This window comes from Dermochelys coriacea, chromosome 5 (assembly GCF_009764565.3).
Source record: "Dermochelys coriacea isolate rDerCor1 chromosome 5, rDerCor1.pri.v4, whole genome shotgun sequence".
In the NCBI taxonomy this organism is placed as follows: domain Eukaryota; kingdom Metazoa; phylum Chordata; order Testudines; family Dermochelyidae; genus Dermochelys; species Dermochelys coriacea.
In genome coordinates this window covers 2,397,206-2,425,191 of record NC_050072.1, presented here as the reverse complement: position 1 = coordinate 2,425,191, position 27,986 = coordinate 2,397,206, and the positions used below count along the sequence as shown (strand labels likewise).

Below are 27,986 nucleotides of genomic sequence, written 5' to 3'. Positions count from 1 at the left end.
CCATAGAGGGCTCTCCACTACAGACCAGCCAGGTAGCATTACCCCTTCAAGAATGAAACATGCTGGCACAGGCTGAAACTCTTTGCTGATGTATTTTCTAATCAGATGTGTCAACCCACAACCGCCACACTCCCCTCAGCAGATGAAAGAATCTAGGTCCTAGATCTGAACACATCTTTACAACTCTTCTTGTCTATGAGGAGACTATAGTTTACTCCATGCTGACACTAGAGAGGTTTTCACAAGGATGGGCTGCAAAAGGCCCAGAGGCATGCTTGAAACAGGTCAGGAAAGACTTAAAAAGAAGGTGGCTCCACTCAGCTGAGGACTGTTTTACAAACAGCATTGATGTCTTCTGTCCCCATGAGCTGGATGCACATTTCAAACGAGTGCTTAAAATAGATTTGGGGCACAAGGAATTCATGCAACTTACCATTGATCAGAAAGAAGAAAGCTCCAGTTTCGTTAGCCACTGCACGTGCAATCAGGGTCTTACCAGTACCAGGAGGGCCGTACAGCAGGATTCCACGGGGAGGCTGAGGACAAGGAGCAGGGCCTTTGTTAGTACATTAATTTTAAACATCAATGTAGATTCCTAATGAACCTGAAGAGAATCTGAGGAGTGCATTCACTCCAAAGCTCTGATGCAAGTTCAGGCAGCAACAATAAGTCTTATCAACACTGCTAATGTCTTTCTGCAGTACACAGAAACTAGAACTTTCCAACAGGTGGCAGGGCTGTTCCAAAGTGAGGCTCTGCTCTTCACATCACTGTCTCTCCAGGGACAAGCACTGTGCAATAGACCATGGCTTCTAGCTTTTCACTCCGCATCCACCAGAGTGGTAGCCTGAACACCTAGGCCAGCAATGGGACTCCTGAGGTCAGCAAGAAAGGTCACAGGTTACTTCCCCCCAGCACCGAGCACACTCCCAACTTCTTGCTGGACCAAGAAGGAAGATCCCAGCAGAGCTTCAAGCACTGAGCTAGGCTGATCATTCATGTGGCACTTGCAGAGCTTAGCAGGTCGACCCTTACCTTCACACCTATGGCCTTGAAAAGTGCAGGGTGTCTGAGTGGAAGCTCCACCATCTCCTTGATCTGGGCCAGCTGCTTCCGGCAGCCTCCAATGTCATCATAGCCCACTTCATTCAGGGACTCTTCCTCATCCTGCCAGCAGGGAAAGTCATTAGTGCACAAAGGAAACAAGAGACTTAGTTTAACACTCTCCTCAGTCACGCAGGACCTGGGAGCCCTTAGACACTGGAGAAAGCAGTGGGGATCCCCACAGGACTTGCAAGTTTCTTTTCCTCCAACTGGATTACAGAAGAGCACAGGCTATTGGCCATAGCACAAAACTGGGAACCAGTTCTAATGGATTTGCCTGTGGCCTTGGGCCAGTCACAGTGTCTCAGCATTGATCTCCTCAGCTGTAAAATGGTGAGGTGCTGAGAGGGGCAATGTTTGTAACTCCCTTCAGAGAGTGAAAAGGGTGTGTCACTGCTAAGCAGTATTCATCTCAAGCTATAATCATGGCGTGACCACAAACCTAGCTTCTTGAGTAAGCTACCTAACTGTGCAGTGGAGACTGTTGACCGACAGCCCGTGATGTGGCTACACAGGAGCTCCAGCAAATTTAAAAGTGAAATCTGAATGGTTTTAAAATACCTCCCACCACCCAGCAGCTGTTAGGGGAGCAGGGATACTGCCCGGGTCTCTCATCCCTTTCAATGTCCTTCCCAGAATTAGATCCATATGCCAGTACTTTGCCTCCTACCACATACAATACATTTCAGGCTTGTGAGGGAGTTGGTTCGCACCAAGCAACAGACTATGATGCTAGCCCCAAAGACTGTTCTAGCTCTTATGCCACGTCCATCACTGTGGTATCCAAATGCCTTGGTATCACCGCACCTGATGTGTCACTACACTAAGAGCATATCACCAACTAGCAAAATTGGACTCTTTACAGTAAGTTCCTACATGACATCAAGGACCATTTATGGGAGTGTTTCCTCTTTTGGCACAGTTCAGAGCTGAGTGGTTCTGGCAAAAGCTAAAGGTCTGGCTGAAGATCCACAGTTTACTGGTTTCAGAGTAGCAGCCGTGTTAGTCTGTATTCGCAAAAAGAAAAGGAGTACTTGTGGCACCTTAGAGACTAACAAATTTATTAGAGCATAAGCTTTCGTGAGCTACAGCTCACTTCATATGCATCCGATAAAGTGAGCTGTAGCTTATGCTCAAATAAATTTGTTAGTCTCTAAAGTGCCACAAGTACACTGGCTGAGTGAAGTGACACCTAACACTCAACTCAATGGCACGCCTCTGTCTGCCACTTGAAGAACATGTCCAATTTCAGGAACGGTCTAGGCACCAGTGGGAAGAAAAGCAGCAACAAATGGGTACTGTCAAGGGGAAGCTGATATGAAACTGATAAAACAAAGCAAAGTAGCTTAGACAAGTTAATCAAATGTAGGTTTAGTGGCAGTTTCTTGTAAAAAAGCTCTAAGTTCAGGGATGAAGGCTGTATTCTTGCCCCTCCCACCATCTGGGTCTGCATAAGTACCAATGCGTGCAACCCTCTAGTATTGCTAACCTGGCGATAAAATTAGACCGGGAAGCCCAACGTCAGGGATTAGCTATAGTTTAAGGAATTAGGTAGATGCATTTCAGTCAAGCCACTCAAAGCACCTAGGCTAACTGGCAGTTACACCATATGAGAGGCTCTTATTTTAGGACTGACTTACACACAGTATGGAAGGTAAAGATACCAAACTCTGCAGAAAGTTCAAAGCCAGCTCTAGCTAATGCTATCAGTGTAACATTCAAACCCTACAGTGTTAGTGGCAGCATTTCAGGTCTTGTGGCTGTTCAGAGATCTGTACTCAGCCATAGTTATTAACGTAATGTGAATGGTTTTCAGCAGATAGCTAGGTGAGTGGCTGCAGACACTGCTGTATGGGCGCACACTCTAGATTCTCCTTCATGAGACTTCAAAGGCACCTGTGCCTAATGAAAGGTAGGGACCATATGCCTAGTACCTTCAGCGTTTCCTACCCTAAATGCAGAATGGCCAACCCGAGACACTGTATAGTGGCCTGATTTGCAAGAAGTGCTCTCCAAAAATCAGCCCCCCTCTAGGTATCCCAAATTGGGCACCCAAAAAACAACAAACACACACACACACACACAACCAGACGCTTTTGGAAGTCTTTTCTAATGTCCACATTCACTCCTTTTCCTGACAGGAAAAGAGTTGAGTTGGTCAGCCACATCATATACATTATCTGCTACAGACCATAGGAACTGCAGGAACAGAACACAAGGTGGGTGAGGTAACATCTTTGATTGGACCAACTTCTGTTGGTAAATGAGACAAATTTTCGAGCTTACATAGAGATCTTCTTCAGGTCTGGGAAAGGGACTCAAGCCTGGTCTATACTTGGAAGTTAAGTCGGAATACTAGGAAGTTAAGTCGGAATATCTGTGCTGCTCAGGGGTGTGAAAAATCCACACCCCTGAGCGACACAATTAAACCGACCTAACCCCTGGTGCAGACAGTGCTAGGTCAACAGGACAATTCTCTCATCAACCCAGCTACTGCCTCTCGGGGAGATGGATTACCTACACTGACACAAGAGCCCCTCCCGTTGGCATAGGTGGCGTCTGCACTGAAGTGTGCAGCATTTTAAGTGTAGACAAGCCCAAAGAGCGTCATAGCTAAACACAAGGTGGAACAAATCGTTTAGTACAAGTAATTAACACATGCTGTAAGAGACCATTCAAGGTGAAGTGGTCTGTTAACACCTCTGCAGTCATAGGACAAAACAAGAGGGTTAGTGGATTACAGACTGACACCTTAGAGACTAACAAATTCATTTGAGCATAAACTTTCGTGAGCTACAACTCACTTCATCGGATGCATATGAAGTGAGCTGTAGCTCACGAAAGCTTATGCTCAAATAAATTTGTTAGTCTAAGGTGCCACAAGCACTCCTTTTCTTTTTGCGAATACAGACTAACAGGGCTGCTACTCTGATACCTGGATTACAGACTGTTGTCTTAAGCCATAAATCCAGTCTCTTTATTAAATCCGTGATCTGTAGAGTCTAGCAAAGTTATGAATTTAAGCTTCCAGAACAGAGACCATTGTATGACAATGGTTAATATTAGATGCTCCAAAGGGAAGTGTGAAATTTGCACAGCAAGCACACAGAGATCCCCCAGAATAGATTCCCTTCTGCAGAAAGGGTACTGTGGGAGAAACCAGGTGCTGGGGCTCAGCTTACCTCTCGTTTGATGGGCTCCCCTTCACAGTGGATCACTGTATCTGGAGCCACTATACAATAAGGGCTTGGGTCTGTCTCCACCACTTTGAACTCCACAGCACGCATCCCTCCACGCACAAGGAAGATGTCACCTGGAAAAACCATCAGATTTCAATGATCTGCAGTTACCAGAGCATGTACAATGTCAGAGTCATGCTACCAAAGAGGCCCAATGGGACAGACTGCTTGTACTTGGTAATAAAAAGAGGTGCCCGTAGCTGCCGTTTACCAATGCTGTCCGTCTTTATTCCTAACACGGCATGTACTGTAACTGTCAGCATGCCAAACTGCCTCTCGTGTGGTTAACATTTCCAAAACTTTGATCAGAAATAATGTCAACAGCTGTGAGGAGAGAAGAGTTCTCCACTCAAAAGATAGTGAAATAACCTGCACAGGTAAGATCTGGGCTATGGAGCTGCCAATGCCTTCCTTGGGGAGGCTTGACCAACACCACGTAAGTCAGGATGCAAACGGCATCATGCTTGCTCTCAAAGTGAGTGACTACAGATCCCCAATACAGGCCGCCTGGCTTTCCCACAGGTGCAGGAACTGCAGATCTGAGAGGAAGGGAGTTCTATACTGGGAATCAGACCCAGAAAGAAAATCAGCCAAACTGACCAGCTAGTAGTGGGATAAGAGAAAGCCCAATGCCAAAACTACAATGCAGTGGCCAGAAGAAACCAATTCAATGAGCCCCATCCTCAATGCACAGTAACTAAATTCCTTCATGCTGTCAGTTACACTTGCAGAGGAAGATGGGAGGAAAAGAAGGTCATTCCAACCAAGGCTCCCTTGCTTTTTTTCCCTGTGTGCAAAACAAGTGACTGCCAGAATTCAAGTTTCAAACCTGGGAGTGCAGCGTATCCACTCATCTCCTGTCTCTCCTCTCACTTTCCCTTCCTCTCCCCATTTTCATTCCGTGGGAGTTTGAGAGATAGTATGGTATCTAGACGGCCTTCCCCTCCAATCACCAAGCTGTCAGCACTGGCCTGGGGAGGGGGGGGACTCTTAGCCAGCAGCACCAGAAGTAGGCAGGGGAAGTGGGAAATTCTGAATACCAGAGCAGGACAATTCTCCATACAAAAGGCACTTAGCTCTGTGTAGTGTCTACCCCAGGGGAGAAACCCTGACTGGCCAGATACCTTAGTTTGACATATTCCCTTCTCTGATCCCTTGGCTTGATTAGAAGATGAGAAAGGACCACTGTGATCATCTAGTCCAGCGGTTCTCAAACTTCATTGCACTACGACCCCCTGCTGACAACAAAAATTACTACATGATCCCAGGAGCCGGGACTGAAGCCTGAGCCTGCCCAATCCCACTGCCCGGGGTGGAGGAGGGGAAAAGCCCAAGCCCCACCACCCTGGACAGGGGGCAAAGCCCAAGGGCTTTAGAACCAGGCAGGGGGCCTGTAACCTGATCCCAGCCACCCAGGGCTGAAGCCCTTGGGCTTCGGCCCTAGATGGGGGAGGCTTCGGCTTTGGCCCTTGCCCTGGGCCACAGCAAGTCTAAAGTCAGCCCTGGCAACCCCATTGGGGTCCCGACCCACAGTCTGAGAACCGCTGATCTAGTCTGACCTCCTTTATAACATCAGCCCTAGGACTTCCCTGAATTAATTCATATTTGAGCTAAAGCAGAGCTTTTAGAAAAACATCCAATTTTGATTTAAAAATTGCTAGTGGTGGAGAATCTACCACAACCCTTGGTCAGTTGTTCCAATGGTTAATTACCCTCACTGTTAACCGTGTACCTTATTTCTAGTCTGAATTTGTTTGGCTTCAACTTCCAGCCATTGGCTCTTGTTCTGCCTTTGTCTGCTAGATTGAAGAGCCACCTATTATCAAGTTTCTGTTCCCCATGAAGGTACTTCCCTGTTATCCATCCCAGGATCACATTAACCCTTTGGACCAGTGTTGCACTAGGAGTTGATGTTCAGCTGATTATCCACCACGAATGCCAATTCTTTTGCACAACTACCGCTTTCCAGGGTAGAGTCCCCCATGCTACAAGTCTGACCTGTGTTCTTTGTTCTTGACACACAACTTTAGATTTGGTCAGACGGAAGCGCTTACTGTTTGCTAATGACCAGCTTCTCAAGAGATTCAGATCTCGCTGTCTCACTGACCTGCTCTCTTCATTATTTACTACTCTCCCAACCAGTAGGTCACCTGCAAACTTTATCAGTGATCATTTTCTGTTTTTAATCAGTGACCTGGGAGAAGTGTTAAATGGTGTTCAGCCAAGAACCAGTTGCTGCAGGACCCACTACAAACATACCAAGTCAACAGTTACGATCCCCCATTTACAATTACATTGAGACCTGTCAGTTAACCAGTTTTTAATCCATGTAGTATATACCATATTGATTTTATATCATTCTAGGTTCTTACTCACAATCTTGTGGAGTACAAAAATCAAAAAAAGCCTAAGAATATTGTGTCAACACCATTGTCTTTATCAAACCACCGTGTAGTCCCGTAAAAAAAGAAGTTAGTTTAACAAGATTCTCCCCAGCCTCACATGACCCTCTCTGGGTGTGCACCAAGCAGTTGTAGAGCCACACAAACCCTGTGACTAGAGGACCATTATGCTGCTCTGAGCCAGCCAGCAGCTGGCAACTTACTTGCTCCTCAGTGGTGGAAGTGAGGCCAGGCACGGCAGGACTGGAGGTACATTTACACTGCAAACAACAACCCACAGCTGGAACATGACAGCTGACTCAGGCACCCAGGGCTCGGACTGCCCGGCTGTTTCATTGCAGTACAGACTTTCGAGCTCGGACTGCAGCTCACCTCGCAGGGTCCTACAGCCCGACCCCAGAAGTTTACACTGCAATTAAACCATGCCTTAGTCTGAGCCAGCTGGCATGGGCCAGCTGCGAGTGTCTAATTGCAGTATAGACATACCCGTAGTCACAAAGATGCCAGTCAGACTCAAGCTACCCTAATGCCATGTACAGACTCAGGCAAGTTTCTGGAGCTCTTCTCCTTATGGTCAGTCTCATTACAAAGTATGTCACAATCTTTCACCTTTCTCCCTGATTTTAGGGGTAGGTTTCATTACCTTTTCTGATTGGTCTATATGCTTCCAGGAAGTATGGCTTGAGGTAGACCTCAAACAGATTCCCTGTGATCCCTTCCACTGTGTCATCAATCGGTAACACATGTATGCGTTTGCCATACTTCACATCTGGGCAGGGCTGGATACTGAAACACAAGCAGATTCCAGTGAGCTACAACTCATTTCATTCTTATACACAGAGCAAGGAAAAGCAGGCACAAAACACAGAGACTCCCAATGCCAGGATGAAAACCCCAGCGTGCATCCACCCTGCTCTGCGAGTATGTGAAGAGCTCCCTTGACACCCACCCTAGGGCTTGTCCTTCACTCTGCTCATTTCCCTCTGTTCTTCTCCACCCTTCCCACTATGACTGCTGGAAAAGAGCAGCTTCCCACTCTTGCTCCCAAACCTTGTTCTTTCAGAGCCTCCTTCCCAAGCAGCAGAGTGAAGTGGACAAGAATCTGTCCACCTCCCCAGTTATTACCTAGTGCATTCTGGGCAGCTGGAAGACTCAACAGCTACTTTTCATTTTAACAAGCAGCTGCTCCTGGCAAGACTATAAAGGAGGCAGAAAAAATCCCTCTCTTCCTGACTGCAACACCAGAAAACTGAGCTCCAGCTCCTAATCACTTTGGAAAAAGCTACTGAGCAATTGTGAAACTAAGATCTCACTAGAATCAGCAAGTGACAAGAGACGTGTCAATTTCACTTAGCAGAAGCTTGCACCTAGAGTGTGTCCTACTGTTCACCTGAGTGTTTTCAAGCCTTGCTTTGCACAGCGCCCCTTATATACCATGTTAGCAAATGTTTTATAAAGAAGGAATTAAGTTGAAGAATAAAGGAAGAGACCAAGTGGCCCAGAGGCAGGAGGAATTCGGAAGTGTGATAAAGACATGAATCAGGATTTCGGCAGAGGCAAGGCCACAGTAAGAAATGCAACAGGAAATTTACAGCCAAAGGAGATAAGCAAGGACAAGTCTGAGGCCAACGAGAATTCAGCGATTTCTGGCCTCTCGGACCAAGTGAAGACAAGTGATTGCGGTTTTGGAATGAAATCTCAAGAGGCGGCACCGGACAGAGACCTAGGTAGAGATAAATGGATGAAAGGAGAGATGATTAGCTGCTGAGAGACAGAGGATTTGGAAAAGATTATTTGAAATTTTAGGAGGTAAGAGACGAATGATAGAGGAGAGAAGATACTGGGTTATGAGGAATAGTCACGTCATAAGTAATTGTTACAGCCGTAAACATCAGCTATGTACTCTACTCAAGCCCATCTTAACTTTCAATCTAGTATCATAGCTACACAGCCTGATCAGCTCAGATTTCACCTTTTCCCATGTGCTGTTCAAAGCTTGCCACTTTGGGGTACTCCATTAGAAAGCATCTCAGTCCTCTACAAAGATACCAAAAAATATATTTTGCAAAGTCCGAAGAATCTACTAGATCTCACTCCTGAAAATCCTGTGCAAGCAACAGGAGGGAGCTTCAGATGCCCACCCAACATTTGGGGAGTGCTGGATTAGGAGCCAACTCAGTAGCTGACCCTCCACAACTTGTGCACACAAAAGGACATTGCTGTGATTTAGAGCCATTTACAGGTTTTCCCTCTGTTAGATAATCTAGTTCATCTCCCTCAAGTCAATGCAAGACTGTTCCCTATGATGCATGTTATAGTGCTAGCTCACTCTACTTTTTAGAAGTCTCAAGCAACAGGACTCCCACCACACGTCTGCATGAGTTGCTAACCCCTCAGATTAAAATGGAAAGGATCTTTATATTCTAATTGTTCACTAGTTATGTTATTTGATTGTTTCACTTTTCATTCCACTTTGACAATGAAAACAGATTAGTCACTTTTACTTTTCCAAACAGTATCAACTTCTGCTTCTCATGCAAAAGTTCAATGACTAAGCTACAGACACTATGAGGAAATACAATATCCCTTTCCACTGAAATTACCATTTCTACTAATAATCAGACTGTGAAAAGACATAGGCTTATACTATGCAACGGTCAAACGGAACATTTCAGGAGAAGAGAGATCTGTGATGTGGGGTGGGATTTTCAAAGATAGCTAAGAGATTTAGTGATGGAACTTGTGCTCCTAAAATCACCTGAGCTCTTTTGAAAACCCCTCTTGTATCCACAGAACATAGTTCCCCTGTACAGGTGCTGGGAATAGTCATATAGCTAGCAGCACATTTTAGATTCCAGCTACAGACATTCTCTTTTAAGAGGCACTGCTTCTTAGTACTACCCTGAAGGGTAACTAAACACTTGCTACAATCCCAATCTCCATTACTGACTGAATTAGTTCAGAGCCAGCTAAACAAATCCAGAAAGATGCATCAAGCTAGCAAAGCAAACCTCACCTGATCACATCACCAAGGCGCACTCTCAGGTTGTTACGAACAACCCTATTCATGCGAATCTTCTCATCTGAGCAGGTATCATCTGACAGGACAATGCAGACAGCTTCTCTCCTCTTCTTTCCTTTTAGCAGAACTGTGTCTCCTCTGAACAGCTGCAATTCATCCATTTTTGCCTGTGAACAGTGACAGAGTTAGACCATGCATTTGCCAAGGCCAGAATGCAACCGTTTGGAAGACAGCAGCAACCTGACCCCAAAGTGCTACATCTTGGTAATAGTAGTGTTGAGTAACCCATGAAGACATATGGGATCCCACAACTCCCAATCCTGGAGCAAGGGCAAGGCCTCCTGCTTGAACGCTAGCATCATTAGAGAACAATGATAATTGCTCAGAAGTCTTACAAGCAAGAGACCTATAAGAAACCATTTTCACCCATCACAGCCCATCTGTTCTTTCCTCATGGCTTTCTATATAATCTTTACATTCATATAGCATGTTCAACAATGGCCTAATACCGAGTTTCAGGGTGAAAGACACTGAAAGTTTGCATATTAACTACACCGTTCCTAACTTTACTTGAGACATACCTGTGACAGTGATACGACGCTGTTGTCCTCATTGATGGCTTCATCAACAATTAACCGATTGGGCCTGTTCTTCTGCTTTAGAATTGCGGTAGATAAGTCGTCCGCTTTAGAACTGGAAAGAAACACAACTGCTGAACCTGGATAATACTGCTCCTCCCTTTGTGGGCAAACCCTGCTTTGGTCACCATTGTCTACACACATTAAAAACCTCCTTGGCTGCCTTTTCTTTTACAAACTAAACCTGTCTGAAAGACAAAATACAATTATCTTGTTGAGTGAAACTGGTTCAGTTCTACATGGAGAGCAAAGTGAGAGGGCAGAACTATGTTCTGTAAGAAAGTGATTTTAGCTAATTTGGTAGCTTTGAAGTAAAATATGAAGATATTTATGAAAAACAGGACCATCAAGATGTTCCCTCCTGGAATGTCTCTTGCCTAAAAACAAAGACACAGTATCAAGACAAACACCAGCATTCATATGCAAATTGTGGGCTTAACAATCCCACAGTAATGGCCAGGAGGGTGGACTCTATCTGGTCACAAATCCCAGATTACACACAAGGACAATGTTACAGTTCCCCAATTCAAATGAGTTTAGCCTACTGAAGGCTGTCAGGTAAAACTAACAAACCTAATCACATTGATGAATAGTTTTAAGCAGGGGCGGGCAAACTATGCCCCGCCAGCTGTTTTAAGACAGCCCCCTGAGCTCCTGCTGGAGAGTGGGGTCTGGGGCTTGCCATGCTTTGGCACTCCAGCTGGGGCGCAGGGTCGGGGGCCGCTACATGTGGCTCCCGGCAGCAGTGGCATGGTACCCCTCTGGCTCCTACATGTCGGGGCAGCCAGGGGGCTCTGCTCTGCATGCAGCCCCTGCCCCAAGCGCTGCTCCCACAGCTCCCATTGGCCGGGAATCACAGCCAATGGGAGCTGCAGGGGCGGTGCCTGCAGGCGGGGCAGTGTGCAGAGCTGACTGGCTGCACCTCCGCCAGAGAAAGGATATGCAGCTAATTCCGGGAGCCACTTAAGGTAAGAGCCGCCTGGAGCCTGCCCCCCGAGCCACGCCCCAACCGCATGTCCCAGCCCTGATCCCCCTTCTGCCCTCCAACCCCCTCAATCCCAGCCTGGAGCACCCTCCTGTACCCCAAACCCCTCATCCCCACCCCAGAGCCCACACCCCAACCCCCTGCCCTGATCTCACTCCCGCCCTCCAATCCCCTCAGTCCCAGCCCAGAGCACCCTCCTACACTCCTCAAACTCCTCATCCCTAGCCTGGAGCCCACACCTCACCCCACCCCATATCCCACTCCCCCCTCCTGGAGTCCCCTCCCGCACCCTGAACTCCTTATTTCAGGCCCCACCTCCCTCAATTAGAGCCCACACCCCCACCCCAATTCTGTGAGCATTCATGGCCCCCCATACAATTTCTATTCCCAGACGTGGCCCTTGGGCCAAAAAGTTTGCCCACCCTTGTTTTAAAGCGTCCATGAAAAGTTTTGTTTGGATGTAAACATTTCCCTGCAGCATTCAAACACAGAACATTGCAGCTTTATGCTAATACACACCAAGAAATGAAACCGATCGTTTGGGCAATGAAAATAAACTGAGTAAATTGAAGAGCAAAAAATGCTGAGGAGATACATTTTCAACATCTAACATACTAAGCAAAAAGTTTTGGGTTGTTTTTTTAAAAGTATGATTTTGAACCAAGTGATCATTTAAGAGCTTGCAGAAGTTGCAAGCTGTTCTGGAACAGCATCAGCAGAGCATTTTAACTGCTCCCTTAACAACGGCTGACTGGCACAACTGGACAGTTTAGAGATACCATACGTGAGTGATAAATATGAAAAGCAGGTTGGTTTGGTTCCAACAAAAAGGCAACTCTTACTATCCTTAATAATACTATCCTTAGTAATATGCCCGTGTTAACGCAGGATGGGAGCAGAGGGGTTCCACTGGACAACACTGATGGTTGCACAATTAGGCTGTATGTAACTCCTTTGGGGGCAACAAACAACAGTTTTCAGAGAGCAAACCTTGGGGAGGTGGTGAGCAGAGCAAGCGGGTGCAGCGTTCTGCATTAACTTTCCTGGGGAATGCTGACTACGGATGATCAGTTGTTTTGTTTTGCATGTTCACTGAATCTTTAAGAAAAATGTTACAGACATGCAGACAAGTGGTAGTACATGCAATGTGATTTCAGTGTAGTGATGACAGTTTTTGCTGAGCGGACAACTATGCAGCACTGGCCCCTTCCCTGTCACTTTGGAGAAGAGATCACAGGAATAACAGGAGGGCAGCTGCCTTATCTGGGAACTGTTTGGAAATCCAGCTTGAGCACAAGTATGCTGTGACAGACAACCAGTTACAGCTAAGAGGCAAATTCAGAATAACCAGAGAGGCAGTACTGACCTAAAGAAAAACACAAACTCTTGAGTCAGGAAGCATGCATCTTTCCATAGACTTGTGTGGCCCTGATCTCTGTATCTGCCTTTCCCCATCTGTAGAATAGGGCTCTCTTCCTATCTCATGAGGAAAGGGATTAATAAAGGTCCACACAGAGTTCTGTACATGTAAAGTGCTATGTGCAATCACCCAGGCAGGCAGTCTTTAAACCCGTAAGAAGCAGAAAGGCTGTGGGCGTGACTGGAGGAGGAACTGACGGGTTCTGACCAAAGCCCAACAAAACAGTCTTGGAAGAGTTCTCAAGGACTCAAGTTTCCCATGAGGAAGTAACAGAGCAATATAAGAAACTCAAAACCTGTAAGTCATCAGGCAAGATAGGATCCAATGGGTGAAACAGTAGGTATATACAAGGAGATGCAAGGTCCTTACAAACAGCGCTGCTCTTGGAGATTGGAAAGTCATTAACTTAGTGGCCCAGCTTTAAAGACAGAGCCAAGGGAGACTTCGGACGTCAGAAACTAGAGAATCTTGGCTGTGATACTGAGGGAACTGATGGCAAGTCTAAAAAGCGACTAGTACAATGTTTTGAAAAGTAACATATATCCTCAGGGAGTGAAGGCAGCACAGATTCTACAAAGCAATAATCATTCCTCCCAAACTCATTACGAGTTTCAAATGTAAATGACACCAACTGCACAAAACCCATCTTTTGATAAGGTTCCTCATACATGACTTAATCATAGAATGACAGAATCTCAGGGTTGGAAGGGACCTCAAGAGGTCATCTAGTTCAACCCCCTGCTCAAAGCAGGGCCAATCCACAACTAAATCATCCCAGCCAGGGCTTTGTCAAGCCTGACCTTAAAAACCTCTAAGGAAGGAGATTCCACCACCACCCTAGCTAACCCATTCCAGTGCTTCACCACCCTCCTAGTGAAATAGTGTTTCCTAATATCCAACCTAAACCTTCCCCAAGGCAACTTGAGACCATTACTCCTTGTTCGGTCATCTGGTACCACTGAGAACAGTCTAGATCCACCCTCTTTGGAACGCCCTTTCAGGTAGTTGAAAGTGGCTATAAAATTCCTCCTCAATTCTTCTCTTCTGCAGAGTAAATAATTCCAGTTCCCTCAGCCTCTCCTCATAAGTCATGTGCTCCAGCCCCCTAATCATTTTTGCTAACCTCTGCTGGACTATTTTCAATTTTTCCACATCCTACTTGTAGTGTGGGGCCCAAAACTGGACACAGTACTCCAGATGAGGCCTCACCAATGCCGAATAGAGGGGAACGATCACGTCCCTTGATCTGCTGGCAATGCCCCTACTTATACAGCCCAAAATGCCGTTAGCCTTCTTGGCAACAAGGGAACACTGTTGACTCATATCCAGCTTCTCGTCCACTGTAACCCCTAGGTCCTTTTCTGCAGAATTGCGGCCTAGCCACTCGGTCCCTAGTCTGTAGCAGTGCATGGGATTCTTCTGTCCTAAGTGCAGGACTCTGCACTTGTCCTTGTTGAATCTCATCAGATTTCTTTTGGCCCAATCCTCTAATTTGTCTAGGGCCCTCTGTATCCTATCCCTACCCTCCAGCGTATCTACCTCTCCTCCCAGTTTCGCGTCATCTGCAAACTTCCTGAGGGTGCAATCCACGCCATCCTCCAGATAGTTAATGAAGATATTGAACAAAACCGGCCCCAGGACCAACCCTTGGGGCACTCCACTGGATACCAGCTGCCAACTAGACATGGAGCCCTTGATCACTACCCATTGAGCCCGATGATCTAGCCAGCTTTCTATCCACCTTATAGTCCATTCATCCAGCCCATACGTCTTTAACTTGCTGGCAAGAATACTGTGGGAGACCGTGACAAAAGCTTTGCTAAAGTCAAGGAATAACATGTCCACTACTTTCCCCTCATCCACAAAGCCAGTTATCTCATCACAGAAGGCAATTAGGTTAGTCAGGCATGACTTGCCCTTGGTGAATCCATGCTGACTGCTCCTGATCACTTTCCTCTCCTCTCAGTACTTCAAAATTGATCCCTTGAGGACCTGCTCCATGATTTTTCCAGGGACTGAGGTGAGGCTGACTGGCCTGTAGTTCCCCAGATCCTCCTCTTTCCCTTTTTTAAAGATGGGCACTACATTAGCCTTTTCCCAGTCATCCGGGACCTCCCCCAATCGCCATGAGTTTTCAAAGATAATGGCCAATGGCTCTACAATCACATCCACCAACTCCTTTAGCACCCTCGGATGCAGCACATCCGGCCCCATAGACTTGTGCTTGTCCAGCTTAAGAAGTTGAATTGACAGGAAATGGCATTGTGAATTACTGCCTCTGAGGGGGGAAGAGGTTAGCAGTGTGAGCCTAGGGGCTGACAGTAGGTTCAGCTTTGCACATTTATTAGCAAAATGGAGGAGGAAATGGACAGTGAGTTGAAACTATAAACAAGTTGTTATGTGAATTAAAAAGCTATGGAAAACGGTGAGAAACTTCTGATGGATTTAAACACACTGGGGAAATGAGCAATACAATAGCAGGTGACACCTAGCTTGGGTAAATATAAGTTAATTCACAAGAGGCAAAAAGTCTGTTAAAGAGCTTCAAACTTGCAGGATCCTCAGAGGAAAAAGAGGATAATGCCGGGGTTCCCAAACTCTGGTACACGTACCCCTGGGTGTACACTGGAGAAATTGTGTAATGGTGGGTTTTATTCATTATTTTATTTATTGCATTTTCATAATAAGCTGCTCAGAGGAAGCTTTAAAACTCTGTGGGAATTTGTTATATAAAATATGGTAATGAATTTATTTCAAGATGTACCAATGAGAACACAGATACAGTGACATACAGAGCCCTCACCGCCAATCACTGTAGAGCTTTGAACTTGCAGCTGGTAAATCTGGAAGGGGGTACGCAATCAGAAAAGTTTGGGAACCTTAGGTCTAATGGACAGAAGAAGCCGTCTGTCCAGCACACTGCAGCACTTACAGCACTGAGAGGCTTGAGGGCATTACAAATAGAAGACATTATTCCAAACAGTGGCGTATGCTCATATAGTCTAGCAGGGCCAGTTTCAGTCACCTCACCTTAGAGGTACTGCTGACAATGAACAGCTCCAGTGAAAGGAACAAGGGTGTTTAGAGGGTTACATGGTAGTTACAGATGAGAGTAAGTATCAGAGGGGTACAGATGAGAGTGAAAAAGATGGAAGTTACTTAGCCTGGAAAGGAGAATTAGAGGGAATTTGACAAGGTCCTTAAGACTACAGAGAGCCCAGTGAAAATGGATCAGTCCTCTTTTGTTTTTACACTGACCCATGAGACAGATACGTAATGTTAAGTTTTACTGTACTTTTGAGGGGGTTTAGATTAAAACGCAGAGTTGACGGCATGTTTCAATCTCTCTTCAATACAGTCCAGAAGTCAGGATATGTTCCCCAGTACAGAGGTCCAATTGAGATGAGAAATCCCAGCACTAACACTCACCCACAGTATTTTCCTGCCCCAATCCATAAAGACTGCTTTCCTTCCTTTATAAGGGAAACTTTCCAAGTCTCCTGTCTGCCAACAAAACAAGCTTTACAGTCCGTGCCACTTAATCATTTCCCTGTGTTAAAGCTCCTGCTGCTTTAGCTTGTGATGAAACCTGAAGCTCATATACTGTGGTACACAGCATGAATGAGCAGGGGCAGAGAGGAACCTACATTACTGATTAGCACACTTGTGACAACATATTCCTCAGGAGGCAAGAACCAACTATGTCTGGGTCTCTGAGGGCCTATCCACATTAGGAAATTGACTTGCTGCTGACACAAAAACAACAAGGAGTCCTTGTGGCACCTTAGAGACTAACAAATTTATTTGGGCATAAGCTTTCGTGGGCTAAAACCCACTTCATCAGATGCATGGAGTGAAAAATACAGTAAGCAGTATATATATATAACTCCCATCTTTTCATGTGCTGCAATATATATACTGCTTACTGTATTTTTCACTCCATGCATCCGATGAAGTGAGGTTTAGCCCACGAAAGCTTATGCCCAAATAAATTTGTTAGTCTCTAAGGTGCCACAAGGACTGCTCATTGTTTTTGCTGATACAGACTAACACGGCTACCACCCTGAAACTTGCTGCTGACAATTACTGCTAACATAGATGGGCAAAGTTATATGCATCTGTGATGGAAAATGTGATTGAGACTCATGTTTCTGCAATGAATCGGAAAGGAGTTTTGCACCCTCTATGCTAATAGTTAAACTGGTTTTAGCACTGATTCAGGTGGACCTGCTACTGACAGATACCTAGGGAGAGGTCAGTTTTGTAAGAGATTGAGCCAGAATGTTTGTGCTGCAAGTAGTGCTTTCCTCAGGTATTTATAAAAATAAAGAACACAATTTTTCCTTAAAGCTGCCTGCTGATGGCAGCCATCTTGCTGAGGTGTCATTTGGGACAGCACAATTAGAGCCCATTACCAGATAGTCAGTTCCCATTTACTAATATTGGTTAATCAATTATATATTTAAAAGATAAACAATCTTAAAAGCCAAGCTGAAATAGTTTACTCAGTTACTGGACTCCCACGTGGTGTGATCAGAGGAGTCACCTCAGCAAGACAGCTGCCACCAACAGGAGCCCAGAAATTGTCATTAAAATAGTATCATTTAATTCAGTTAAAGAATGACTTGTCTTGTAATCATAGGGTGGGAAAAGTTTTCCTAAGCAGAACAGGAGCAGATTTATTTTGAGGCACAGTCAATGTGACTCAGTGACAAAACGTGTATCTTAGATCACCAGTTCCAGCATGAACTCTGCCATGGGCACCAAACCCATGGCAGATCCTTGCTGCAGCTGACCCATCAGGACAAAGCAATCTGGTGTCATGCCAGAACTGTTGATCCACAGCAGGTCTGGACTTTGGGACCTGAAAAAGAACAAAGAGTTAAGGTATGGATTTCTAAGGCACTGAATGCCCCTCTGACACTTGCGAATGGCTTGTTCCAAATACTCTTTCGTTTGGAAGATCACCTTTAAGTTATGTGGCAGGTCATCTCAATGGTTGCCCATTGCACAGTGGCTGTGCAGCTATCACCCTAGTGAAGTCTGAAAAGCTGAAGAGGACCTCCATTCTCAGCGTGTAACAATATGAAGCAAGATGCCGCACAAGAAAATAGAGGATTCCTCTCAGTTGCCATATGGCATAACCACATCTCCAAAGGAACATGTCCATGCCTTCTCACACTGAGTCCCTCAGCAGCTCCCATTTCCATCTATCTGGTTACTCTGAATTTGTTTTTAGGACAATCAGTATGATTTTTTAATCTGGGGTATTTTGGTTGGAGGCGCTGATGGCCATCAACTTCCCAAGAATCTGCCATTTTCTTCTATGCCGTAACCGAGTCTAAAAACCAAACCTTCCCACAACTGCTGTCCTGTGGGTTCCTGAGGGCTACACCAGTGGCTCTCAAGCAGGGGTACATGTACCGCTGGGGGTACGCAGAGGTCTTCCAGGAGGTACATCAACTCATCTAGGTATTTGTCTAGTTTTGCAACAGGCTACATTAAAAAGCACTAGCAAAACCAGTAGAAACTAAAATTTCACACAGAAAATGATTTGTTTATACGGCTCTATATACTTGAGGCTGAAACGTAAGTACAATGTTTATATTCCAATTGATTTTATAATTCTATGGTAAAATGAGAAAGTCAGCAATTCTTCACTAGCAGTGCCCCGAGACACTTTTGTATTTGTACGTCCGATTTTGTAAGCCCCTAGCTTTTCAGTGAGGTGCAACCTGGGGGGGACACAAGACACATCGGACTCCTGGAAGGGGTACGGTTGTTTGTAAAAGCTGACAGCCACCGGGCGACGCGATGCGAGACTTCACGGTGTCTTCAGAATTGGGGGCCGACGAGCGGAAATACACCCCCCCCCCCGAAAGGGCAAAGTGAAAAATAAAGCAGTGGAGGGGCAGGCCGCCCAGCAGGCCGAGCCCTAGGCCCCGAGGGACTCGCTTTACTAATGGCCATAATCTGGCTGATTTCGAAGTCAGAAGCGGGGACCCCCCCCGGCAGCGAGGAGGCCTGAAGGGGGAGCGGACGGCGCAGGGGCAGGAGCCGAAGCTCCCACCATCTTGTAACCACATGACTCGGCATTTCTCGGGCAGCAGGAAGTGCACCGAGCGGCCGGGACGCCAGGCCCGGGCGTGCGCTGGCAGCCGCCGGACCCCAGGCCAGCCCCGGCCGGCGCTTCCCCGGCGAGGCCCCTGCCCCGCGCCCGGCCAGCGGGGCGCCCGCCCCGCCCCAGAAGGGCTGGGCCCCGCCGCCGCCGCCTCTGCCTCTGCGGGCTCCCGCGCGGCCGAGAGGCCCAGGCCCCGCTCGCCGGGCCCGCCCCCCGGGGCCTGCATGACACAGCAGGATCGGGCCCGCTTCCGGGGCAGGCCCCCGGCGCTGCCCCGCGCCCGCCCGCTCGGGCCCAGGCCGGGGCCTACCGGCTCCGCGGCTCCTCCGGGGGCGGGGGCGGGGGCGGGGGCGAGGCCCGGCCCCTCCGCACTTACTCGGATGCCGAGGCCATGGCGCGGGCGAGGGGGAGGGGGCGGCTCCTCGGAGCGGGGCTGGCGGCGGCGGGTCTCGGGGTCTCCCCAGCGGGCTCGGCTCGGGCTGGCGGCGGCTCCGGGCGCTTCGCTCTGACTGAGCCTCACAGCCGACTCATCGGGAGCGGAGCTCCGCCCGGCGCCGGCTACTCTGCCTAGCAACAAGCCGCGCCCGCCAATCAGAAATTTAGGCTGGCAGCAGAGCAGCCAGTGGAAAAAATCGTATTGCTCTGGCCAATCAGAAAGCTCCAACCGCCACCTCGTCCGCCAATCACAGTGCTCAAGGAAGAGGGGTGACTCTACCCGGCAACACGAAACGTACGGCCAATCACAAAAATACACCAATGGAAAAACGGGGCAGGCAGGCCCGCCCTCATTGCTATCCTGCCTAGTAACGTCCCTATCAGTAGCTAAGACCCAGTAAAACCTGGACAGGTTCAGCCAATCAGGAAGGGAAGGAAGGTGATTGACAGACCAATATTAACCCTTGGGGGGGTGGGTCCGGGCTGCTGCTGGTTTCTCTGCCCCTTGGGTCAGAGATGGGCAGTGAATGAGTCCCTGGGCTCAGAAAGGGCCTCCCAGTCCCACCTGCTCCAGCTGAGAGCAGCCAGTCTCAGCAGGGACCCCCAGCCCCTGCACCCAGGCTGGGATGGCAGCACCGCTGTGCTGAGAGAAGCGGGTCTCAACAGGGGCTTCGTTGCCCAGCGGCAGCCGGCTGGGGACACTGTGCGAACATCTCGGGCCATGCTTTGCAATCCAGGTCTGCCTCGTGTGACCTGCCGGCCATCCATCTGTGTGGAGTGATGAATTCCAGTGAGCCTGCATGAACGCTGGGCATGCCGGGTGTCTGTCACTGGATCCTTGCATCATCCTTCTTGTGCTGAGGGGACAGTCAACAATTGACTAATCTGCCCTGGCAGGACAATGAGCTACTGACACCTGGGGAAACCTCTTCTACTGAGCTGGTAACCAGGCCAGGAATTACCAGAGGGATCGGAAGTCACAGCGGGTAGTCACAGTGTGCCAACGGGGATTGCAACTATTATAAAGGGAGGTTTTCTCATCAGCCATTTTTAGGAGAGGTAGGGACTGCTGGGAGATGCAATGGAAATAAAATTGAGTAGGAGGAATCCTAGGCCCCCTGAAGAGACAGTGACAAGTCCCAAAGGACACTTGCAGTAGCGAGGAAACTGAGGCAGGGATCTGCATGGAGATTTGTTGCTTTCCATAGATCAGTGCTATCTAAAAGTAAAGTATGTCATGGGTTTAGAAATTCCTTCACAGAGCCTGAGAGTTACTTGTTTACACTGTTATGTGAGTCCAGAAGGGGGAAACAGTAAACCAGGGGGCTCAGCAGCAATGGTGGAACTCTGAGAACATGCAGCAGCTGCTTGGGAGCGTCAGGGCCTACCTAGGCATGTGGACTATGGGGTCCCCACTGCCAAGAGGGGTGTCAGATGCTGGATCTGCACCTGATGTGCATGCCTAACAGCCCAGAAACAGTGTTTAAATTCTGCCTTCCCCCAGCAAGCTGAGAGTACATGGGACCCAAAGTTTGGGGCTGGTACAGCAGCCTGATGAGTGTCTGCCAGTTGGAGCTCCTCCAAAGCGGCCAGCTGGGGACCCTGGGCACAAGGACTGGTTAGATGGCTCAGAGGCTCAGCTTTGGTGGTGACACAAGTCTACGGTGCACAGTCACTTTCATGCCCACTGCATCCCCCCCAATCCTTTACAGAACTTAAGTAACGAGAGGAGGAGAAATTATGAGCCGTGGAGAAGGGAGCAGCGCTATGGTCTGTGCTCAGATAGGATCTGAAAGGGATGGAGAATGAATGAAGCAGACTGCTAGGTAGAGGCTGTTCCACGTGGCAGGTGAGGCTGCATGAAGGAGCAGAGAATGGTCTGCACTAGATGATCCAAGAGGGCAGCACAGGGAGACCAGGCCTGGAAAGTTTCCTGCAGCAAATCCACACTTGGACTGACCTGCCGGAGGAAGTCTTGACTCTGCTTGGCTGGGTGTCAGCTCTTTAACTCTACTGGCCAGTCAAGCACCCCACTCTGGGCTAGGCCTGCCATGTCCTCACCCTGCAGGTTAGCAGTAGGTGCACCCCAGTCCCAAATCACTCCCCCCTGATATCCGGCTCCTGCCACTGGCTACACCCTGTAATTCCAGATTCTCTGCCCTGTTTACTAGCTTCACCTTAAACCAGTAGTTCTCAAACTGGGGGTCGTGACCCTGTTTTAATGGGGTCACCGGGGTTGGGTTAGACTTGCTGGGGTCCAGGGCTGAAGTCAAAGCCTGAGGCCCACCACCAGTGGCTGAAACCAAAACCAAAGGGCTTTGGCCATGGGTGCTGGGGTTCAGGTTACAGGCCCCCACAGGACGGTAAGGCTGGGGCTTTGGCCCCCTCACCTGGGGCGGTGGGGCTGGGGCAGGCTCAGGCTTCGGTCCCTCCTATTGGGGTTGTGTAATAATTTGTATTGTCAGAAGGGGGTCGTGGTGCAATGGAGTTTGAGAACCCCTGCCTTAAACCACTGCTCCTGTGTAACTCACAGCTCTGTGAGCATGCACAATAAAAAAAAAAAGTAGGTTTATTTAAGAAAGGATAAAGATTTAACTAGAATTGAGAGAGAAAATGATGGAAACAATTGGTTACAACACAAAACTAAATAATAGAATGCAAAGCTGGGTCTCCGTTTATTAATAGTTACCTCTCCTATAATTAGCTTGCCTATAAAGTAGGTTTTCCCTCCAATGGTTAGTCTGTTACAGAGCTGGCTAGTTTCACAAGAACCAGGATCCACACATGCATGAAAACACCACCACTCCACAAAAGGTTTCCTCAGTGACTGGATCCAGAGGACTTCTCTCTCCTCTGTGAGATCCATAAGATCCAGCCTGGAGTCAGACCAATGGTCCATCTAACCCAGTAGCCTGTCTACGACAGTGGCCTATACCAGAGCTTCAGGGAGAGTGTACAGAACAGGGCAATTCTGAGAGATTCACTATGTCATCTGTCAGTCAGAGGTTTAGGGGTCGCTACAAGCATGGAGTTGCATCTCTGACCATCTTGGCTAATAGCCATTGTTGGACTTATCCTCCAGAAACTTATCTAGTTTTTTTTTGAACTCATTATACTGTTGGCCCTCGCAACAACTCATGACAATGAATTCCACAGGTTAATTGTGTGAAAAAGTACTTCCTTTTGTTTGTATTAAACCTGCTGTCAATTAATTTTACCGGGTGACCTCTGGTTTTCGTATTGTGGAAAAGGGTAAATAAAACACTTCCTTATTCACTTTCTTCACACCAGTCATGGTTTTATAGACCTCTAATATATCCCCCTTTAATCATCTCTTTTCTAACCTGAACCGCCCTCTCCTTTTTAGTCTCTCCTCTGCTCCATATTTTCGATTTCTTTGCTGCCTTTCTATGAACTTTTTCCAGCCTTTCTAAGATGGGCTGACCTGAACTACACACAATATTCAAGGTGTAGGCACACCATGGATTTAGAGAGTAGCATTATGGTATTGTCTGTCTTTGTATCCCTTTCCTAATAGTGCCTAACATTCTGTTAGCCTTTTTGACTGCTTCTGCTCACTGAGATGTTTTCAGAGAATTAACCATGACGACTCCAAGATCTTTCTTGAGTGGTAACAACTAATTTAGATCCCCAAAATTTTGTATGTATAGCTGGGATTATGTTTTTCAATATGCATGATTTTTGCATTTACCAACACTGAATTTCATCTGCCATTTTGTTGCCCAGTCACCCAGTTTAACGAGATCCCTTTGTAACTCTTCGCAGTCTGCTTTGGACTTGACTATCTTGAATAATTTTGTATCATCTGCAAACTTTACCATTTCACTGTTCACTTATTTTTCCAGATCATTCATGAATACATTAAACAGCACAGGTCCCATTATAGATCCTTTCTCAGGGGATCCTGCTGTTCACCTCTCTCCATTGTGAAAACTGATTATTTAGTCCTATCCTATGTTTCCTGTCTTTTAACCAATTACTGATCCATGAGAAAACCTTCCCTCTTATCCCATGACTACATAGTTTCCTTAAGAGCCTTTGGTGAGGGGCCTTGTCAAAGGCTTTCTAAATTTCCATGTACACTATATCGACTGAATTGTCCTTATCCACATGCTTGCTGACCCCCCACAAAACATTCTAATAGATTGGTGAGGCATGATTTCCCATTATAAAAGCCGTGTTGATTCTTCCCCAACAAATCGCATGCATGTATATGTCTGATAATTCTGTTCTTTACAATAGTTTCTACCAAGTTACCTAGTACTGAATGAAATGAAATGAAAGTCAAATGAAAATGAAAGTCTCACTTAATTTCATCATGTAATGGCAGACAGCTAAAAAGTAATACGTTTTTAAAGTGCTTATATACCAATGCTGGAAGTCTAAACAATAAGAAGGGTGAACTAGAGTGCCTGCTATTAAATTAGGATATTGATATAATAGGCATCACAGAAACTTGGTGGAATGAGGCTAATCAACGGGAGACAGTAATACCAGAGTACAAAATATATCTTAAGAACAGAACAGATTGTGCTGGTGGTGGAGCGACACTATATGTGAAAGCAAGCATAGAGTCAAATGAAGTAAAAATCTTAAATGAACCAAACTGTACCATAGAATCACTATGGACAGTAATTCCATGCTTGATAATAAGAATATAGCGGTAGGGATATATTACCGACTACCTGACCAGGATGGAGATAGTGACTGTGATGCTCCGGGAGATAAGACAGGCTCTAAAAATAAAAAACTCAATAATAATGGGGGATTTCAGCTATCCCCATATTGACTGGGTACATGTCACCTCAGGACAGGCTGCAGAGATAAAGTTTCTTGACACCTTAAATGACTGGTTCTTGGAGCAGCTAGTCCTGGAACCCACAAGAGGAGAGGCAATTCTTGATTTAGTCCCAAGTGGAGCACAGGATCAGGTCCAAGAGGTGAATATAGCTGGACCACTTGGTAATAGTGACCATAATATAATTAAATGTAATATCCCTGTGGCGGGGAAAACACCACAGTGGCCCAACACAGCAGCATTTAATTTCAAAATGGGGAACTATACAAAAATGAGGCTAGTTAAACAGAAACTAAAAAGGTACAGCACTAAAAGTGAAATCCCTGCAAGCTGCATGGAAACTTTTTAAAGACACCATAATAGAGGCTCAACTTAAATGTATACCTCAAATTAAAAAACACAGTGAGAGAACCAAAAAAGAGCCACCGTGGCTAAACAACAAAACTAAAGAAGCAGAGAGAGGCAAAAAGGCATCCTTTAAAAGGTGGAAGTTAAATCCTAGTGAGGAAAATAGAAAGGAACAAAAATTCTGGCAAATGAAGTGTAAAAATATAATTAGGAAGGCCAAAAAAGAATCTGAAGAACAACTAGCCAAAGACTCAAAAAGTAATAGCAATTTTTTTTTTAAGTACATCCAAAATAGGAAGTCCGCTAAACAACCAGTGGGGCCACTGGACAGTTGAGATGCTAAAGGAGCATTCAAGGATGATGCAGTCATTGCGGAGAAACTAAATGAATTCTTCGCATCAATCTTTAAGGCTGACGATGTGAGGGAGATTCCCAGACCTGAGCCATTCTTTTTAGGTTACAAATCTGAGGAACTGTCCCAGATTTTGGAGATTTTGGAATAAACTGATAAACTAAAGAGTAATAAGTCTCCAGGACCAGATGGTATTCACCCAAGAATTCTGAAGGAACTCAAATGTGAAATTGCAGAACTACTAACTATAGTCTGTAACCTCTCATTTAAATCAGCTTCTGTGCCGAATGACTGGAGGATAGCTAATGTGATGCCAATTTTTAAAAAGGGCTCCAGACCTGATCCTGGCAATTACAGGCTGGTAAGCCTGACTTCAGTACTGGGCAAACTGGTTGAAACTATAGTAAAAAACAAAATTGTCAGACACAGAGATGAACATAATTTGTTGGGGAAGAGTCAACATGTTTTTTGTAAAGAGAAATCATGCCTCACCAATCTACTAGAATTCTCTAAGGGGGGGTCAACAAGCATGTGGACAAGGGGGAATCCAGTGGATATAATGTATATAGATTTTCAAAAAGCCTTTGATAAGGTCCCTCACCAAAGGCAATTAAGAAAAGTAAGCTGTCATGGGATAACAGGGAAGGTACTCTTATGGATTGCTAACTGGTTGAAAGATAGGAAACAAAGGGTAGGAATAAATGGTCAGTTTTCAGAGTGGAGAGAGGTAAATAGTGGTGTCTCCCAGGGATCTGTTCTGGGACCAGTCCTATTCAACATATTCATAAATGATCTGGAAAAAGGGGTAAACAGTGAGATGGCAAAATTTGCAGATGATACAAAACTACTCAAGTTAGTTAAATCCCAGCTAGACTGCGAAAAGCTACAAAAGATCTCTCAAAACTGGGTAACTGGGAAACACATGGCAGATGACATTCAATGTTAAAAAAAAATGCAAAGTAATGCACATTGGAAAACATAATCCCAACTCTACATCTAAAAGTGATAGGGTCTAAATTAGCTGTTACCACTCAAGAAAGATGTTGGAGTCATTGTGGATACTTCTCTGAAAACATCCACTCAATGTGCAGCAGCAGTCAAAAAAGCAAACACAATGTAGGGCATCATTAAGAAAGGGATAGATAATAAGATGGAAAATATATTGCCTCTATATAAATCCATGGTACACCCACATCTTGAATACTGCATGCAGATGTCATTGCCCCATCTCAAAAAAAGATCTATTGAATTGGAGAAGATTCAGAAAAGGGCACCAAAAAGTATTAGGGGTATGGAACGGCTTCTGTATGAGGAGCAATTAAAAAGACTTGGACTTTTCAGCTTGGAAAAGATATGACTAAGAGGGGATATGATAGAGATCTATAAAATCATGACTGGCGTAGAGAAAGTAAATAAGGAAATGTTATTTACTCCTTCTCATAACACACAAAATAGGGGTCACCCAATGAAATTAATAGGCAGCAGGTTTAAAACAAACAAAAGGAAGCATTTCTTCACAAAACGCACAGTCAATTTGTGGAACTCCTTGCCAGAAGATGTTGTGAAGGCCAAGACTATAACAGGGTTCAAAAAAGAACTAGATAAATTCATGGAGGATAGGTCCATCAATGGCTATTAGCCAGGATGGGTAGGGATGGTATCCCTAGCCTCTGTTTGCCAGAAGCTGGGAATGGGTGACAGGGGATGGATCGCTGGATGATTCCCTGTTCTGTTCATTCCCTCTGGGGCACCTGGCATTGGCCACTGTCAGAAGACAGGATACTGGGCTAGATGGACTCTTGCTCTGACCCAGCATGGCTATTCTTATGCAGTTCTGAATACCTCCAGGGCTAGTCAGAGCTGGGTCAGGTGATTTCAGACCTGCAAGGGGTTGAAGGTGATGGTAAGTCCCTTTTGAGATGATACTTACATTTTCTGCTGAGTCAATTTTAAAGTCAATAGTCTCACCCTGAATATTTAACTTCACTCTCCAGGCAGGCTCTGTCTCATCTTATGTGATAGATCCCAGAAACAATGGCTCTTGATTGTCTGTAATGTTAGTCATCTCCCTGACTGCCTTGGTGCAGCAAACAGCTGCATAATGTCCATATTTTGTGCATTTATTACATCAGATGCCTCTGGCTAAACATACATCTATTGGGCTATGTATTTTTCCATATCTTGTATATTTATACTGAAAGGCTTTGTAGTTTGCTTGGAATGTCTTCATAGCCTCATGGACTTTATAGTAATGACTTCTAGCCCTCATGCTGTGTATGTTTACAGCTTCTAAGCTAGTTTCAAGTTTTTCATGTTGCCTCCTGCCTTTTGTTCTGCCGTTTGACTAGTTCAGAGAGCTTTGCTATCTGTACAGCTGTGGGGAGATTTAACTGCGTCTTTAATCACAGATACTGCGAGAGGTTCTTGTCTGTTAACCTAATAACCAGCTTGTCTCTGATATTTTCATGTTTTGTAGTCCCAAAAATCATAATTTTCAGCCAATGGATGCAGAGCTCTTATAAAACATTGAACATTTTCTTTTGTTTCTTGAATTCCCTGATGAAAACATGCTGTTTCATAAACCACATTTCTCTGAGGTATCAAACATAGCCAAAACTCTTTCATTGTCTTCTTTGTGACTGTCATCAGTAAAGATAAAGATATAGTCTGCCTGCATTTGCATAGCATAAGTTAAAGAAGATACCTGAGTATCTCCAGTTTCTTTAGGGAGTTTTGTAGCAATGCAAAATCTTGCAAAATACCGCTTCCAGACTGTCCATTCTGAAAGCCTATCAAAGGTGAAGTTCTCTGGGACACTTAAGTATGGTATGTTGATGAGATCCTGCAACCTTTGTTGCTTTGTTCTTTCTCTTTCTGTTCTTGTCTGGCCCTAATTTACTTCTGACACTATGTGATGTACTCCTTGTACATGATAGGTTGCAGGGCTGCTACTGGCAGGTCAGACTCTTGTACCAGACATAGACTGCCTACAGCACTTCCTCCCCAGAGAGATATACCAGAGATGTGCTCACTTTAATGCAGTACCAGCAATAGGTGTGTAACCCATGGTTTTCAGAACCCGAAACAGTGGTAACTTAACT

At 46.0% G+C, this 27,986-nt stretch overlaps 1 protein-coding gene across 1 annotated transcript in view; it reads right to left on the bottom strand.

Moving 5' to 3' along the window:
• The window catches only part of LOC119855705 (valosin containing protein), a 30,572-nt gene extending 11,045 nt beyond the window's left edge, over nt 1-19,527 (bottom strand). Inside the window, exons 1-7 of the mRNA XM_038402305.2 lie at nt 19,308-19,527; nt 10,349-10,460; nt 9,762-9,934; nt 7,389-7,531; nt 4,287-4,417; nt 1,036-1,167; nt 434-536 (exon numbers count right to left, since the gene is read on the bottom strand). Of these exons, the coding sequence (XP_038258233.1) occupies nt 434-536; nt 1,036-1,167; nt 4,287-4,417; nt 7,389-7,531; nt 9,762-9,934; nt 10,349-10,460; nt 19,308-19,324 (811 nt within the window). The 5' untranslated portion in view covers nt 19,325-19,527. The remainder of the gene's footprint in view (nt 1-433; nt 537-1,035; nt 1,168-4,286; nt 4,418-7,388; nt 7,532-9,761; nt 9,935-10,348; nt 10,461-19,307) is intronic.
• Nucleotides 19,528-27,986: the final 8,459 nt, after the last annotated feature.